The sequence below is a fragment of the Gossypium arboreum genome, chromosome 8, assembly GCF_025698485.1.
Source record: "Gossypium arboreum isolate Shixiya-1 chromosome 8, ASM2569848v2, whole genome shotgun sequence".
Lineage (NCBI taxonomy): Eukaryota > Viridiplantae > Streptophyta > Magnoliopsida > Malvales > Malvaceae > Gossypium > Gossypium arboreum.
This window is the reverse complement of record NC_069077.1, coordinates 881,729-895,911: the sequence shown is the minus strand read 5'-3', so window position 1 is coordinate 895,911 and position 14,183 is coordinate 881,729. Positions and strand designations below refer to the sequence as shown.

Below are 14,183 nucleotides of genomic sequence, written 5' to 3'. Positions count from 1 at the left end.
TATATAATTAAGTGATTGTAACGTCCCCCCTACCCGAGACCGTTGCCGGAGTCAAGCAGAGACATTACAAAACTTATCTTAGCACTTAAACAGTTTTCGTAGTAAACTATCCATCTGCGTCACAGTCGCTAAAAAATCATATATCGAGTTACGAAACTCGAAATCCAATTCCGTAAATTTTCCCTGAAACTAGACTCATATATCTACTTACTAATTTTTTTTCTAGAATTTTTGGTCAGGCCAATTAGTACAGTTTATTATAAGAAGTCTCCCTGTTTCAGGGTTCAGCTACTCTGACCCTTGTGCACTACGAATCAAATTTCTTCCTGTACAGAAATCCAATGACTATTCCATTTGTTTCAATTAAAATAGACTCAATAAGGAATCCATACAAATAAAGTTTGAGTCCTAATTCTTAATACACAATTTATGGTGAATTTCTAAAATCAGAATAGGGAATCCAGAAATTGTTCTAACCCTGTTTCACCAAAACGTAAATATCTCATAAAATACAACTCTTTTACCAATTTTGTTTCTTCCATATAAAAATAGATTCATTAAGCTTCAATTACATATTTTATTCATCATCTAATTCACTTTATACTATTTTTGGTATATTTTCAAAGTTGGACTACTGTTACTGTCCAAATCTGTTTTAGTATAAAATGTTGATAACTAAGTTTATAACATCTTCATTTCTTCTTTCTACAACATTTACCAACAATTCCTCTTATTACTCTTCACTAACATATCAAAACATACCATTCTTAAGGTTTTGGTAACATTTACAAAACATACCAAAATATCATTTAACAACTTAGATACTTTCAATATAACCAAAAGACATCCTAGGTACAATGCCATTTTCCAAAAGATAGAAACTTCACCAATTTGAGTTTGGGGATCGGCTTGTATCTTTGAGTCCTTATACTTTCAGACCTAGCTGCATGCGAAACAAACCGTCTGCGCGAGAATACTCTCGATGGTATTTCTATAAACAATAGCTTAATCAACTTTAAAACATGGTAATTCAAACACATTATTGCTATTATTCAATATCAATCAATACTTTAATAACCTTTACTTTATTTACCCTTATTAACATAACTTTCGGACACCGACGGATACACGGATCCAACCCACACTCGGGATAAGCACATAGGGCTTCATCGGAATAAATCCGAACTTTAACATTATAGTACACAAAGTACTTCATCGGAACAAATCCGAACTTTAACGATGAGTCGACACATAGTGTCTCATCGACTCAATGTCGGAATATCCCAATACTTCCAATTCCTATGACATGTCAACTATATCCGACTAGCCCGACAATCGTTAATAGGGTATTCAAAATCACATTCATTTCAATATGGTAAAAATACTTACCTCATTCACATTTTCATACAATATAAATATCAAATATAACAATAACGATTAAGCTCGGTTTATAGAAATACAAACCACTATTTATCGAATTTAATCGATATCTTCGTTCACTTTCTCTTTTCCTTCTTTGATGACGTATCCGTGCTACGTTTGCTACTAACAATCATACAATTAAAATTCATCAATATACTAATTCATAAAACACATTTTCACTTTCTATCAAACTTTTACAAAATTACAATTTCGTCCTTTTTCCATTACTAATCTTTTTCTTTAACTTAAGCTTCATATTCTCTTTTAATCAACTCATTAACAATTTCTAACTCATAAAATTCATTATAAAACATAAATTTTGAGCTCTATTCAACTTAATCCCTATTTAAACCTAACTTAGAATTCTTTTAATAAATCACTCAATTTTCACTTCTAACTTCAATTCCTATCAATTTAACCCATAAAACCTCAATTTATTCAACTAAATCAATATCTAAAAATTTTCTATTTTTCTTCATTTTAACCTCATACATGTAGAACTTTGAATTAGGCATCCATAAACATAAAAATCATAAGAAAATGAGCTAAAACAACTTACCAATTAAACTTTAGGGCCTTAATCCTCAAATTTCCTTTTCTTTTCTTTCTTTCTTTCCTTCTTTCTTTCTCACGTTTGCTCTCTGTAACTCTTTCTATGTTTCTTTACTCATTATTATTATTAACCTATAAAAATATAAATTAACATGTGTAATAGCTATAACATAAAATATCTTATAGCTATTACACATATATACCAACTATTACACATGTTATATCATACATTCACACACATGGCACTTAGGGTCTAATTGCTAGATTAGTCCCTTTTACTTCTTTAATCTATAATTAAACTTTTATTCCTTATGCAATTTAATCCTTTAAACTAAATTCAAGCTACTTCACTTAATTAAACACTAAATAACCATTCAACTATAATTCATAAATATTTCTAATAAATATTCATGAATAAATTTCACGGAAACAGTACTCAAGACTCAATTTCCGATACCGTAACTTTCGGTTAATTACAGTGATAATTTTATAATTTTATAATTAAATAATTTTTAAAAAGTTTATTGATAGTTGAGTGATTATTATTACAATTTACCTAAAAGATATCAGTAAAAATTGGATTGGACTTTGGCGGGGGCGGGAGAGGAAGAAAAGGGTTTTCTTCGGTTATTTTAAGTAAAAAAATAAATATATTGAAAAATAATAAATAAAAGAAAAAATAGATATGCGCGCGTCCTTAACCCTTTAAGTACCGCCGGCATCTCCTCCATTTATTTACTTCAATCGCTGTTCTCATTTCCATTTCTCTCCTCCAATCTCCGCCGCCTCCGCCTCCGCCTCCGCTTCCGCTTCCGCTTCCGTGTCAGTACTCTTTCTCTTTTCATCCCCTGCTCTGCATGTTTGAGCTGATTTACGTCTTTTAGCTTTTCTTCTTTAGATCCATGCATAATTCTCTGTACTGTTTTTTATTTTTTTTATGTAAGTTTTAAGATTGAAGCTTCAGTCTCACGTTTTATTGATTTTTATTTAATTTTTCAAGTTTCAGAAGTAAAATCACTTAATGGATGATAGCTGTGAAGTTTAATTTTGTTTTGGTTGTAAATTTTCTATGAAAAAGAGAAGTCTAAATGTGTTTTTTTAAAACGTTGTTCAGTATGTCTTGTTTGAATGCATTGAGGAAGGTGTTAAATTGTATCAGTGTTATCTTGCATGTAATATTGAGACTTTACTTGATTGCAACTATTTTTTACATTTGTTAAATTGTTTGGTTTCTGCTTTATAAATATTTACTTAAATTCAATATTTTATTGATTTTTCTTAATAATTTTGTTTTGATAATCCAAAAATTAGACAGATTTACTGAGATTGACATCTAGAAGACTTGTTTGGGCAACCAAGACCAAGTCATTATCGGCCATGGCAACTGTAAGTTCAATCAGCTGAAAATTCATGCTCTAACTGTATTTCATTTGTATTTTGATAGTGTACTAATTATTTTATTTTGAGATGAGATTAGGAACACGATGAATATATGGGCAGTTTGAAGGCACAGTTAGCGAAATTGTTTGAAGTTTCGCTTAAAGTGACCGTTCCTAACGAGCTGGATGTAGAGCCATTGGTTGCTGCCTGTAATGGCAAATTTGGTGATTACCAGTGGTAAGATATATATTTCTTTTTTTACAAAAACAGACCAATTGCTATAGATGATGCTTTTTTGTTGTTATAAAATGGTAGATTATTTGTTATTAGATGTAAGGGTTAATTCAACTTTTTGCATGGACTGGCTAATTTATGGCAAAAATGGGAATTTCTTTGGTGCAGTAACAATGCCATGGGCCTCTGGTCTAAAATAAAAGGGAAGGGTGCTCCATTTCGTGGGCCTCCGGCAGTTGGAGAGGTGGGGATGATTTGATAGTGAAGGAGCATGTTTCCAGTATCATAGTTTGAATCAATAGATAATTGTTGGTTTATTCTTTTCATTTCCTTGTTTCTTTTGTTAGGCAATCAAAAATAATCTCCCATCCTCTGAAATGATCGAATCATGCTCCGTAGCTGGGCCTGGATTTGTAAACGTTGTGTTGTCAAAGAATTGGATGGCTAAGGTGTTTGCATGTTTCACCCTTTTTATTTATTGTCATCGACTCACTTCCATGAATAGTTTTCTTTTATTCAGCTTGATTTGGCTTTATGTGTTTTGGCTATTGCATTGATCTTATAAGATAGCTTGGCTGTTTTCTTGTTTGACAGAGCATTCAAAAGATGCTAATTGAAGGTATTGATATGTGGGCACCATTGCCGCCAGTTAAAACAGCAGTTGTTGACTTTTCATCCCCTAACATAGCAAAAGAAATGCATGTTGGTCATTTGAGGTCTACGATTATTGGTGACACACTTGCTCGCATGCTAGAATTTTCGAAAGTGAAAGTTCTTCGGCGGAACCATGTTGGTGACTGGGGGACACAGGTTGGTGTTGTTTCCTGATTGTACACCGAAGGCATTTTTTCTTGTTTTTGCTCAATAAAGGATCAATCATTCATCTTATTGTGAAATGTGTATCTAATTTGTGTGTTGTAAACTGATTGAAACTGCAGCCTTTCATCTTATTTTAGTCTCTCTAAATCTGTCTTGCACTTCCATTTGTTCTTTTTAGCATGTGCCCTTCGATAACGCCTTTTTTTAAAAAAACTTTCCTATTTGTCTTGCAGTTTGGCATGCTGATTGAGTTCCTTTTTGAAAAGTTTCCAAACTTTGAAGATGCCACTGAAACAGCCATTGGAGATCTACAGGTGAGTGAATACTGTCTAATTCCTTTGAATTTGAACCTTAAGGCAAAATTTACTAAGCACAGTAGGCGGTAGCATGAACCCAGCAAATAACTGCTGATTTGCTTTTTAAAATTTAGAGGCTATGCTTTTTTACAGGACCTGTCAACAACATATGTTATTTTGATTGCTTTTAATGATGTTTTATCTGGAAATTGTTACATAATTAGGGAAATATCTCTTGAATAACTATTGTAACTGTGCTCTTTTATTTGTTTTGAACTTTTATAAACTATATACTTTTAGATGGATTAAACCATATTTGAGCTTAGTAGTAATTCTTTTCTTTATCTTTGTGTTTCTCCCACAAACTAATCAATTGATTGTTGTAATCCTAATTTGAAATTCTCTTACTTTCTTAGGCATTTTATAAAGCTTCAAAGCAGAGATTTGATGCTGATCCTGCATTTAAGGAGAGAGCTCAACAGGCAGTGGTGCGCCTTCAGGTAAAATTTTACCTTGTTAATTCTTTGTTGCTCTTTCCCTCTGATTGTATTTGGATTTGTTAATACCTGACTTCTATTTGTGCCATTTGCTATTTTTCTTTCATTCAGGGTGGTGAAGACAAATATCGCAGGGCATGGGCACGGATATGTCAAATCAGCCGGACTGAATTTCATAAGGTCTATCAACGGCTTGGAGTCCATCTAGAGGAAAAGGTGAGTAATATGCCTTAAACTCTATGTATTGATGATACTTAGGCCAGCTAAGGTAATTTTTCAAATCCTTATAAAATACTTTGTACGACATTCACTGGAGATCTCTTGATTTATGATTTACTTTCAAGTTGTCTTTATATTTTTCTCTTGCTATATAATCATCTCAATCAACTACAAACTGTAAATATGTATGATTATTGACTTTAACATTTATATAATCACCTGATATATTGCACAAAAGCAGTTATACATGATTACACAATTTTAATGACTTTCTGCTGAGCTATTTGTTGTGAAGGAATTGTATCTTTTTGCTGAATGCAAGTTTCCTATAACCTCATTAAATTTGCGTAAACTAGCAAGCTTTGTTTGGAGTGCAAATGATCTCTGAATTTACATGTTCACGGATATTTCTTTGTTGCCAGGGGGAGAGCTTTTATAACCCATACATTCCAGGGGTAATAGAAGCATTGAATAAACAAGGATTAGTCGAGGAAAGTCAGGGAGCTCGAGTGATCTTTATTGAAGGCATTAATATACCTCTTATTGTGGTGAAGAGTGATGGTGGTTTCAACTATGCATCAACTGATCTGGCTGCTCTTTGGTAAGTTTTCTTCCGTGAATATGATGTTATGCGCCTCTATTGTTGTTTTTCATTTCTTGTGGAATATGTGAGGCGAGCCATATTTACATGCAGCTGGTTCGATGACTTGAGTAGTGTCTAAACTTTAGATTATTTATTGCTTATTGTTTCCTTTTCCATGTTGATCTCACGGGGTACTTTGTTAACATTATACGAATTTGCTTTGAGGAGTTCATGTGTTACTGATTATGGCATATGTTTCATAAAGTTTACTGCTTACTGTGTTGATGATGGGACATGGAAGCCCAGGAATAGGAACTAATCAACTTATGCTTCAACTGTTTTACTTTTAATCTGTAGGTATCGCCTCAATGAAGAGAAAGCTGAATGGATTATATACGTTACTGATGTAGGCCAGCAGCAGCATTTTGATATGTTTTTCAAAGTATGTTCTCAAAGCTGTTCCCGGAATTCTTTTGATGAGTTATCTTTTAAATCCATTACTAATGAAGTGAAACTTCCTTTTTTCTATTCTATTTGCTACAAATAGATTGATGCTTGCCAAATACCACACATTAAGGATCATAAAGTGTTATTCAAACTTTGGTTTACTTTTCAGGCAGCCAAACGTGCAGGGTGGCTTCCTCAAGGTGACAGTTCATATCCCAAAGCCAGCCATGTTGGTTTTGGCCTCGTCCTCGGAGAAGATGGAAAACGTTTTCGAACCCGTAACACTGAAGTTGTTCGACTAGTTGATCTACTTGATGAAGCCAAGGTTCGAAGTAAAGCAGCACTTATTGAGCGTGGTAAAACATTGAACCTTATCTCTGTTGTTACAAATGCTTCTCTGCTCTTACATTTGCAAAACTATTTGTGATGTGAGTGTTAATGCAATTTCTTGCTGTTGTTAAGCGTAGCCTTTCAACCTTTGAATTTGTTACATCTGAAATTGCTTTTTTGTGTGCTGATCAGGTAAGGGTGAAGAATGGACTGAGGAGGAGATCGAGAGTACTGCTGAAGCAGTCAGTTATGGTGCTGTAAAGTAAGCTATTTGTTACATTCGGACTTCTTTGTCTAATTCAAATGTTCTTGCTATTATCTTCTCTGTAGTTCGTGTTCATGTTGTTATTGTTTTAATAATCATGAATTCTGATTACAGGTATGCTGACTTGAAAAACAACCGGTTGACCAATTATACATTTAATTTTGACCAGATGCTTAATGATAAGGTTCCCAAATAATTTTTTCTCGTTTAAACTGCCAACTTTGAGCTAAACTCGTTTCATCATTTTGATTTGTAATTCATTCCCCTTCTAAAATTTTAATGGCAGGGCAACACTGCTGTTTATTTGCTATATGCTCACGCTCGAATCTGTTCAATCATCCGGAGGTCTGGTAAAGACATAGAGGAACTGAAGAACGTAAGTTCTCTCTCAAACTTAAGCTGTCGCTTTCTAAAGCTTTTAGTTCCATTTGCACTCATTTTTGTGCAATTATCAACATGAAAACCGGATCCTTTTGTGGAGTGAATTGAGGTTCTATAGTTTAGTCTCTTTGAAACAGTGGAATATATTTTGCAATGTATTTGCAACGGGTCTTAATCGTCAACTTTCACTAAACAATGGAGTTGCATCTAGTTTCAATTTATGTATGCTTGCGTAAGAGTAGTAGTACTGCACTTTTCTAGCTGATTCAACGTCTGTAACTTTCGCCTTTGGTACCATTTGTTTTTAACAGAAGGGGACATTAGTATTGGGGCATAAGGATGAGCGTGATTTGGGGCTTCACTTGCTGCAGTTTGCTGAGGTAGGAACTATGACCCGATTTGCTCCTTGCTTCTTAACCAGGGCTCGGTTTTACAGAGTTTATCAAAACTTTCAGGTTGTCGAAGAGGCCTGCACCAATTTGCTGCCAAACGTTTTGTGTGACTACCTCTATAATTTATCTGAAATCTTCTCAAAGTTTTACAGTAACCCCGAGTGCAAGGTATGATCCATGTGATTAAATACTTAGTTTCTTCGTGAAAATAATTTGTTGGTTATCATCTTCCCTCACAAGACGTTAGAATAAACTAGCTTAGAAGATAAATCATTTCAACCATAAAATTACGATGATTTCATTGGCATAGCCAGTTTTTTTGTGAAACCGTTGTGATTGAACAAATATTCATTTTGATTTAACTTGAGTATATTGATAAAATTTGTCAGGTTATTGGGTCAGATATGGAAACGAGTCGACTACTATTATGTGAAGCAACTGCCGTGGTTATGCGAAAATGCTTCGATCTCCTGGGAATCGCACCTATTTACAAGATTTGATCTTTGGTAATCTTGAAACCTCTTGAGAAAGGGTTTTAAATTCATATATCAAATCAATTGTATACAGATTTAAATTCATATATCAAATCAATTGTATACAGATCTCATTTCTCCTACAAATCAACAGATACATGCGGTAAGCGTCTTCAATCCCGTTGTCGATGGAATTACGCCACGAGGTGCTTGGTTTAATTTTAGCATCTGTTCAGTTTGCTTGAGAAATTTCCAATTGTATGTTCATTTTGGATGACCTGCATTGCTATTTAAGCATATTTCAAAATTTCCTCATTGCAATTTAAGGATTTCGACAATCTGGACAAACTCCAAGTTCACAAACGGAATGCAATCTCGATGAAATGGTTGAACATGTTAATGCAATTTGAACCAACTCGAATAGTTAAGTTGGTTCATGCAGTTATCTTGAAAAGGTGGGTTCGGATTTAACATTTCTGATTTCTTCTTTATCAGATTGTAACATCTTTTGTACAAAAAAACCCAAAACCCTAAGCTTTTATAATGGGGTATATTTAATGAACCCCCCTAAAAAGGATTTTTTTTTGTTGCAATAAAATGAGATGTCGGCGTTTGCTACAATAATTATGTTATTGTATTTAAATAAATTACACATTTATTAAAAGACCAAAAATAGGACCAAGTATTGACGTAATAAAATGGGCAATCGGCGTTTTCATTGACATGATCAAACAATTGCAACTTAGAACCAAGTATTGACGTAATAAAACAATTAAACTTAGAACCAACCCAAAATAAATTACAGTGAATTAAAAAAAAAAAAAGGCCAAAATTCATCCATGATATATGTATATGTTGAGATTAGTTGTTGTATTTTGAAGATTGAAATTTTAAAATTTAAAAATATAATGTTTAAATCTACAATTTTGCAAAGTATAGGAATTAATAGCTGACTTTAACCATATTTTAATCCTCTATGAAAACACTCATGATAGGATTTGAGCTTAAAATATTATTATTTTATCATGTTGGATCATTTTAAATCCAAACCTTTAAATTTTAATCAAAGTGTTTATTTTTAGTAAAAATTGTTACAATTTTAACAATATTGATGTGACCATTCACGTGACAATCCACATATAATTAATAAAAATAATAATAATATTTTAAATATCAACGAATTTTAAATTATCCATATTAGTAATAAAAGTGCATGCAATATGAATTCAGTTAAACTTTTTGTCTAAAAATAAATTATTTAACTAAAATTTAAGAGGAAAAATAACCAAAAAATACAAACCAAAATAACAAAAAGAATATTAGTGCTAAATTTATCTTTACCAATATCTTTTAACTTGAACATTTTCCACCCAAATCCTATTATAAAATCTAGTTTAAAATTAAGTTTTAAAATTTAAAATTATGTTCTCTGCATAGAAGAGAACAAACATCCTTAACGGACAAAAAGGACCGGAATCGAGATACTTTATTAAATACAACTCATAAAAAATCCACTAAAATCCGGTCCGAACCACTATCAGTCTCAAACCCGTACAATCAAAGCTCAACCAGCCAGCCAACTATTACTGCTCCCTCTCACTCATTCTCCAGCTCCTAAAGCAGCAAAAAAAGCTTTATTCCCCTTTGCATTTTGAAAACAGTGAACTCCTCAAAGTGAAAAGGAAACACACACACATTACTGGCGTTAGTTCAAGTCTCTAGAAAGAAGAACGTTAGCAACTGTTCCCATAAAACCCACTAATATTAAAGTAAAAGAGAAAAAGATTGTTTGGGTTTTTTTTTATTTTGTTTTTTTGGATGAACAATGGCTTCAGCATTCAAGCTTCTCTTTGCAGTTTCTTTGTTTACTTTACTTTTACGTATGTTTCTCTTTTCTCACAACTTTTTTTTCCTTGTATATTCATCTTTGCTTTTAGATCTTTGTTATATTTCTGGGTTTTTAATCTCTGGTTTTTGAATACCCACATTTCATTTTTTTTTACCATTTTTTTTGCTTGGACTTCATTGTTTTGATCTGGGTTTTTCTTAGTTTTGATTGCTTGTGTTCTTATTGTAAGAAATGTTATATGTTTGTAGACCATTGCATGATGTATGAGTATCCTAGCTGTTATTCATTTGCATTTAAGATGTAATGTGTTGGTTGGTGGATCCCTTGATATTGAATGCTAAAGAATGTGTTTGTTCAGTGTTACTTGGATCCAGGAATGAGTGTTGGAAAGTGGTATGTGTATGAGATGAGTATGCTTGATTTTTTTTTTTTCAAAATATATCCATTTATTTAGAAGATTGTAACTCACATCTATGTCCGAATTTGTCGGGGAACCGACATTTCAAGGAAACAAAGACTTGAGCTAATGTAGTGTATGATTATTAGTTGGTGGATCCCTTGATATTGAATGCTCAATCTCGTGTTTCTTCAACGTTACTTGGACTCGAGAATGAGTGTTGGATAGTGGTATGTGTATGAGATGAGTATGCTCGAATTTTTTCAAAGTTTATCCGTGTATTTAGAAGATCGTATCTCATATCAGTGTCTGAATATGTGTCTGAAAACATGAAGACTCGAACTAATGTAGTGTATGATTATTAGTTCATTTCTAAGAATAGGTGACTTCACTCGAACTCAAATGAAGTTGAAAATTGATTTTGAACTTGATAATCTTGTACGGTGGATGTTCCAAATTTCGGACTATGTAGTATGTGATTCTTGCCCTTGTTATTGCAGCTTCTTCATGCTTGTTCTTGTTATGTTTTCGTTTCGAGACAATTGTCTGTAGTTGTTACTTGCACCTGTGTGATTGGTAAACTAAATTGGGTTAACGTTGACATGGATTCTTTATGTATCTCTTAAAACAGAGTTGCTAATGAAGCTTTGCAACGGAGATTATCTTAGCTTTTATCTAATTTCTGATCGGTATGGCAGGTTTCTGTAGGGGAAGCATAGTCGGAGTTTGCTACGGAAGGAGTGCCGATGATCTTCCAACACCTGATAAAGTCGTAGAACTGATAAAACTTCACAACATTAAGTATGTTCGGATTTATGATTCTAATATCCAAGTGTTGAAGGCCTTTGCAAACACAGGAGTTGAACTTATGGTTGCAGTTCCGAATTCGGACTTATTAGCGTTCTCTCAGTTCCAATCGAATGCAGATTCATGGTTAAAGAACAGTATCCTTCCGTATTACCCGGCCACTAAGATCACATACATCACTGTAGGTCTTGAAGTCACTGAGAGCCCCAATAATGCCTCAGCTTTAGTTGTACCTGCTATGCACAATGTCCTTACAGCATTGAAAAAGGCTGGTTTACACAAAAGGATTAAAGTTTCGAGTACGCATTCTCTCGGGGTTTTGTCCCGATCATTCCCACCTTCTGCTGGGGCTTTCAATAGCAGCCATGCATCGTTCTTGAAACCGATGTTGGAATTCCTAGCTGAGAATCAATCACCATTTATGATTGATTTATATCCTTATTATGCTTATAGAGATTCTCCGCAAAAGGTCTCTTTGGATTATGCGTTGTTCGAGTCATCCTCGGAAGTCATAGATCCAAATACTGGTCTACTTTACACGAACATGTTCGATGCTCAGATAGATGCCCTTTATTTTGCCTTGATGGCTTTAAATTTCAAAACGATTAAGGTTATGGTTACCGAAACCGGCTGGCCTTCCAAAGGTTCACCGAAAGAGAAGGGTGCAACTCCAGACAATGCTCAAACTTACAACACCAATCTAATTCGACATGTTTTGAATGATACCGGCACTCCTACCAAGCCCGGTGAAGAGCTAGATGTTTATATTTTCTCATTGTTCAATGAGAATAGGAAGCCCGGATTGGAATCAGAGAGAAACTGGGGCCTTTTCTATCCCGATAAGACGAGTATATATAACTTGGACTTCACCGGAAAAGGTGTCCTTGATATGACTAATAGTACGGATGGTTCCAAAAATGGAACAACGTGGTGCATTGCTTCTAGCAAGGCTTCTGAAGCGGATTTACAGAATGCTATAGATTGGGCTTGTGGCCCCGGGAATGTAGATTGCTCCGCCATTCAGCCTAGCCAACCGTGTTTTGAACCAGATAATCTAGCTTCTCATGCCTCTTTTGCATTCAACAGTTACTACCAACAAAACGGGGCAAGTGATGTTGCATGCAGCTTCGGAGGAAAAGGGGTCAAAGTTGACAAGGATCCTAGTAAGTCTATTCCGATTATATCATGTTTAAGTGAACTTTTTTTAACTATGTTCGATTAACAATGCAACAGGCCTACTCCGTATGGCTGAAATCAGATCATAATTCTTTAACCTCTTGATTTGGCATGAACTTTTAAGTCTAAAAAACTACCATTATCTGTTTGTTGATTCAAGTTTGTTGTTCGGAATTCGGTTCCGGGACAAATCTTGCATGCCGAGTAACTAATTCTTTTTGTTATCTGTTTGTTGACTCAAGTTTGTCATTCGGAATCCGGTTCCAGGACAATCTTGCATACCAAGAAACTAATTCTATTTATTATATTACATATATGCAGGTTATGATAATTGCATCTACCTGACCGCCGGAGGGTAAGCATTATATCCCGGAACATCTTGTTTTCCCATTGTATTAGAATCCGACTTTCGTTGACCTAATCTTTCTCAATGACCCGATGTTGAATGTACTAAAGTTTCTTATTATGATTACAATGCAGGATCAACAAAACAGCATCAAGTAACATGACTGCCACTGCAAACACATCTTCGTCCGCACATACCGACGTGTGCTCGTGGATTTGCGTTTTCCTTTTGACGACTTTGATCGCTGTTATCTTGAACACGGGCAATGTGTTCCATGTATCATTCTGAAAATAAAGAACAGTTGAGAATGTAAGCCATGGATGTTTTTTCTATGGTTCTCTTTTTTGTTTTGGTGGTGATATGATGAAATGCTGTAAAAACGATTATGTAAATGCGTTTATTGCTACTGATTTGCATTAGAATGTAGTGCCATTGCGAATATTTTATTGTTTTGAAATTTTTGTTATCACTTATGGGCCAAATGATAATATTGGTTTAGTTAATAGATAATTCAAAATTGGATTTTCAAAATTTAAAATGGTAAATTACAATCTAAGGTCACTAAACTATTAATAAGTTTGTGTTTTAGTAAATTGTTATTGAACTATTTAAAATTTTTATTTAACTATATGGATTATGTTATAATTTTTAAAGTTGAGTAACAAAACTGTAATATACTAATAATTTAGTGACTTTGGGTGTAATTTACCTAATTCCAAAAGTGATGAGACTAGAAATGATCAAATTAAAGAATAGAGACTGATAGTGTGCTTGATAAACTACAAATTTAAGTGTTGAAAATATAAATACTGAATGTTTGCTGTTAAATTTTATAATTATAAGTACTGAATTTATATTAGAAAATTATTTGGTAAATTAGTAAATATAAATACTGAATATAATTATGTTCAAATATAAATTTTAAAAATTATTTATTTTTAACTTTAATCTTATTAATATAATATTTTATATTGTTGTGGATAGTTTTGAATAAAAGATAAATATATTAATTTGAATATTTATTTTTTATAAAATTAATTTATTTCAATTTTTAATAAAATAAATTTAACAGTTTCCTACTTATTTATTTTATTCAATATTTTTTATAAAAATTAAAATTAAAATAATTATCAAACACATTTAAATTGTAAAATCTAAAAATTTTCAATAGTTTTTCCCTATAAGAAAAAGAATATATATATATAATATTCTAAATTTGCTTGTGAATTTTTTAGATACATATCTATATAATTTTTTTATTTTTTATTTTAATTTTAATTTTTCTACCAGAACAAGCCCATAACTAATCCCCATATAA

At 33.1% G+C, this 14,183-nt stretch overlaps 2 protein-coding genes across 5 annotated transcripts; both read left to right on the top strand.

The window, feature by feature from the left end:
• The first annotated feature begins 2,634 nt into the window (after positions 1–2,634).
• Positions 2,635–8,914, top strand: LOC108467423 (arginine--tRNA ligase, chloroplastic/mitochondrial-like). 4 transcript variants are annotated; one of them, XM_017768028.2, is made up of 19 exons: positions 2,635–2,796; positions 3,290–3,360; positions 3,452–3,591; positions 3,757–3,832; positions 3,936–4,037; positions 4,183–4,398; positions 4,641–4,721; positions 5,120–5,203; positions 5,312–5,416; positions 5,842–6,020; positions 6,360–6,444; positions 6,619–6,805; positions 6,972–7,041; positions 7,159–7,228; positions 7,331–7,420; positions 7,737–7,805; positions 7,881–7,985; positions 8,207–8,323; positions 8,419–8,914. In XM_017768028.2, exons 2-18 carry the CDS (start codon positions 3,352–3,354, stop codon positions 8,315–8,317), a joined length of 1,779 nt encoding a protein of 592 aa, XP_017623517.1. In that variant the 5' UTR covers positions 2,635–2,796; positions 3,290–3,351; the 3' UTR covers positions 8,318–8,323; positions 8,419–8,914. The 4 variants fall into 4 exon arrangements, with proteins under 4 accessions (XP_017623517.1, XP_052874081.1, XP_052874079.1 ...); XM_053018121.1 differs by having other exon boundaries at positions 3,286–3,360; XM_053018119.1 differs by having other exon boundaries at positions 2,638–2,796; positions 8,445–8,914.
• An 873-nt stretch (positions 8,915–9,787) lies between these two features.
• On the top strand, positions 9,788–13,287 carry LOC108470313 (glucan endo-1,3-beta-glucosidase 13-like). Its single transcript, XM_017771617.2, has 4 exons — positions 9,788–10,170; positions 11,235–12,506; positions 12,841–12,874; positions 13,000–13,287. The coding sequence occupies exons 1-4, from the start codon at positions 10,116–10,118 to the stop codon at positions 13,151–13,153; spliced, it is 1,515 nt and encodes a 504-aa protein (XP_017627106.1). The 5' UTR covers positions 9,788–10,115; the 3' UTR covers positions 13,154–13,287.
• Positions 13,288–14,183: the final 896 nt, after the last annotated feature.